This window comes from Lottia gigantea, assembly GCF_000327385.1.
Source record: "Lottia gigantea unplaced genomic scaffold LOTGIsca_5, whole genome shotgun sequence".
Lineage (NCBI taxonomy): Eukaryota > Metazoa > Mollusca > Gastropoda > Lottiidae > Lottia > Lottia gigantea.
Genome location: NW_008709715.1, coordinates 556,089 through 560,300, shown reverse-complemented (window position 1 = coordinate 560,300; position 4,212 = coordinate 556,089). Strand labels below are relative to the sequence as shown.

General features: G+C 34.4%; 1 protein-coding gene across 1 annotated transcript; it reads right to left on the bottom strand.

The window, feature by feature from the left end:
* Positions 1-63: 63 nt before the first annotated feature.
* On the bottom strand, positions 64-3,368 carry LOTGIDRAFT_154011 (hypothetical protein; the record flags this gene model as incomplete). Its single annotated transcript, XM_009061745.1, has 7 exons — positions 64-294; positions 684-934; positions 1,265-1,494; positions 1,630-1,721; positions 1,881-2,051; positions 2,595-2,754; positions 3,067-3,368. The coding sequence occupies 7 exons, from the start codon at positions 3,366-3,368 to the stop codon at positions 64-66; spliced, it is 1,437 nt and encodes a 478-aa protein (XP_009059993.1).
* Between the last annotated feature and the right edge of the window lie 844 nt (positions 3,369-4,212).

Sequence of the window (4,212 nt, the reverse complement as noted above, 5' to 3'; positions counted from 1 at the left end):
AGAGTGTTTCAGTTATTTAAGTTTTAATGTCACATTTCATTGCAGTTTTTAAACTAAGAAAACCTACTTACCTAATCCAAGACAAATAAACACCACATCAACACCATCAACAGCAGATTTGACCGAGTTAGAATCATAGCTCTTACATTTAGCATCATCACAACCTTGAGCAAAGATAGTACTAGAAGCTAATGATGATAAACCCTGTCTTGGTGTTGTTATAAATTGACGATCTGGTGAAGCTTGGTAATCACCGTTCATGATGTAAGCACTATCACCAAAAGGTCCAACAACCTAAAACAACGACAGACTTACAGGAGTAGTTTTTTTAAGTTATGCTGTATGGGTACGTGGATACATAAGTTATTGTTCCACATTTTCTGATTTGACTGACCTCCGATGGGGATATAGTGTTCAACAGATATCATGTAATAAAAGAAATGAGATACAACCGTGCTAGAACTAGTGTTCGGCGAATGCTTCCTATCAGTTTACACATACACTGATGCTGAAGTATAAAGCTTCATAACATTGGTGCATTGGTACATCGAGAAGCTATGAAGCGTGGGTGGTTATTACGCCACGATTTATGACTTTGGGTGCTCGTGTTTTTTGTTTAGGTCATTATGCTTTTCAAATATATAAACATAGTCCATAACAATAAACATATTAAAAAGTCTTACGGCTATTTTATTGAAAGATGTTTGTTGCAGTGGCAGGAATCCATCATTTTTCAACAAAACCATGGATTTCATTGAAGCTTCTACAGCTAGATCTCTGTGAGCTTTTTCTTCAATAACATCAGTAGTAATTGAGGCGTAGGGATTCATTTCTGGTGGATCAAATTCTCCCAACCTCATTCTAGTATAAAACAATGGTTTCACTCTCTCTCGTACCAAATCTTCTGTCAGTTTACCCTGAGAAACTGCATCGCCTAAAAATAAATATTATGAGCTGACAACAGTACAGTATTATTAACTACCTTTTAAGTTATTCAATGCTGGAAAATTTAACCAGTAAAAAACAGAAAAGCAGAAGAGAGGCGACTATCAGAAACAAAGGAGAAGAGAGCCAACCGTAAGGCTAGGGAGAAACGTCACAGCAGACTGCTCATCAGGGTTCAAGTGCAATATTTGTGAGATGACTTATTTTGTCCAGAATTGAACACATCAACCACCAACGCAAACATCTTCTACAATGAAAGGCGGCCATCATCATCATCAATATTTAGATTTGTGGGCTTCACATATATGATTTAACTTACTTATTGACATGTAAACTTCATTTTTTTCTTGTCTACCAGAAAGTTCCAGATTACATCCTGCTTTAACACATGCTGTAGCAGCATCTACTGTGTTATTGACATATTTATGTCGATAAATTACATTTTCTAAAGCTTCTTCATCACTGACAACATAACCTTTAAATCCCCATTCTTTTCTTAAAACTTCAGTTAGTAGAAACTCGTTAGCACAGGCTGGAACTCCATTGATTCTGAAATTCAGTTTCAATTGATGTCAATATGGAAACGTTTTAACATAATTTAAGTGTAACGTGCAAGTATAGACACTGTCATCCCAGCATTGAGGTATTAAATTTTTCAGTCCTCAATTCAGAAAAATATGTTACCTGTTATAACTACACATAAGACTGTATGTACCAGCTTCAACACAATATCTAAACGCTGGTAGAAACGTTGTCCTCCAATCTCTTATACTAACCTGAAAATTAATGCAATAAAGTAGAGTAAAAAGCATGCTTCTGTGATTCAGGGTCTATGGGTATATCTTGAATGTTTAAGGAGATGCTAGTGTTTATATCCTAGCATTATTTTCTTTCAACAATAAACTAGTGTATCTAAAATTCTATATTTTTCTAACCTGGGCATCAAAAGAACTTCTAGACACAGGAACATTATCTGGTCCACCGTGAACATTAAAATGTTTACAACCACCACTAGCTCTAACATATCTAGGATGATCTCCTTGTAAACCTTTAATATAAGCTTGTGATAACATACCATTAAGAACAGGATCTTCTCCATAGGTTTCCTATAATATTTGAAAATATTTGCACTGAAGTTTCAAACGGTATACATTTCAATCTACACTACACTACTCAAAACACAAGCTGCCTAACTTAGAACAGAAGCAAGAGAACCTTTAGATCAGGGGTTTTCAACCTGTCAGTAATTAACCTGGGGGTTGAAGCATTGCATAAAATTTGTGAAAAATGATTATCTAAGTCGTCCTATTCAGTCCGGCTATATTCTCCGACATGAAAAAGATTGCAAAGAAAGATCACGAAATACTAAGAATTTATAATGGAAAAGTGGGTAATATATATCAGGATCCTGAAAGAGGTAATAAAAAAAGGATTGAAAACCCCTGCTGTGATAATTGTAATGCATGCAAATCTCCATCTGATATAGATTCTTAACTTGACCAACTTGTATGTTCGACATGGAAATTGGATTTTTGATGATCCTTTTAAAGATGAAAGTAATATGAACTTTACATGACCTGTATACACTATACACTTATTATGAATGAAATACCCTATGTAAATGTTGTATGAAATGCCATTTTTGTTACCTGATTGCGACCCCATCTAGGATCTCTCATAATATTTATAACTGGTGCAAAACAGCTCAGTCCAGTATGACCCTTATACGATCCGTTCTGTACATTAGCATGATTAGTAGCTCGAACTTCTACTGCTGTAGCTTCAGCCATTCTAAATATCAGATCTGTACTGAAATGACAAATGCTTGCTAGAACATTGCACCGTATGATCAAAAGCCTCAAAGAGAAGTTTAAACTAGCTATAACACAACAGTAAACCATATACAAAAAAAACAGCGTTCTGATGTAGTTTAGACACTTTTCTAAGATATTTCCATCAGATGAAAACATATACACGAATAGCTGTTTGTTTGGTTACCTTTTTTTTCAGAAATTAAGATGATGGAATTTGACATACTAATAAAATTTCACGTGATCATTCTCTTAGGAAATTCACCAGTTGACATGAATACACCATAGGAATGTTGATGACATTAAATACCTGAAGGTTGCAGCTAGTCCAATAGATTGAGGATACGCTGTGGCATTGTGTCCAACATCACCATGAAGACATTCAGTATCCCATTGATATGGTTTGATTCCAAGTCTGTCAATTGCAGGAGCCGGTCCATTTATTCCGGCACCACCTTTAGCCATCTGTAGTTGGATTTCATCAAGTGTCAATCGTCCTACCAGATCATCCACTCTTTCATCCCATGATAATGATGTATTACGGAAAGGGAAATCCTGTAGAGACGAATTTACTAGAAATAGCAAACAGAGGGTTAATACTATGGTACCCATTACTGTACCGTATATGGCTTAATAGGTTGTATGAAATCCTTATCATTAAACGCCAATGGGAATGTAGACACATGATACTTAGTAAATCAGTACAAGAAAGTTTTTATGAAATAATGTGAAGCTAAAAAAAATTCCTATGGTTTGATAGGCAAAATGTTCAGCAACCTAATTTGCAAGGGGTAACATGGTAATTTATCGTAGAATACACGTGTCTATCAATTCGGATACAGTTTCCATCGAATATTCAAGAAGCATTGACAATGTAATCTACCAATTTACTGATAACAGATGCCCCACTAAAATATTCCTTTTTAGGTTTTGCCAGGAACCAAGGGATAGTCCAATAGGTTGGTACATATTTTCTCTTTCTCAAGGAATCAAATTTGATAAAAAGGTAAGGAATAAACTATCATATATTGATTTACATCGAATGTAATACAGCCTCAAATGATTTCTTGTGTACATATATTCAAGTAAATAATTATTGAAATGCAGATAATATGGTCATGGCAAAGCTTTCTAGTTTCTAGCGAGACAAATGACTAAACTACATGCTTATCATCACATGTTTTTTGTATTTCCTTTACTTATATAAAGTTTAGAATAGAATTATAGAAATCATGTTTCTTAAAGCATACAACCTATAATTTAAACAATATTAAATAGATAAGTAAACTACATAAAAATTATAAATTGATATCTATGAACTTTTGGTACTAACCATATTTGACTGTATTGGTAACTGTGGATATAGTAGAAAACCAATCCATTGAAAGTTTACCAGTATCTGAAAGAAAGAGTTTACCAACCAATAGAGTCCCTTACACACTTGATTATAGTTAAA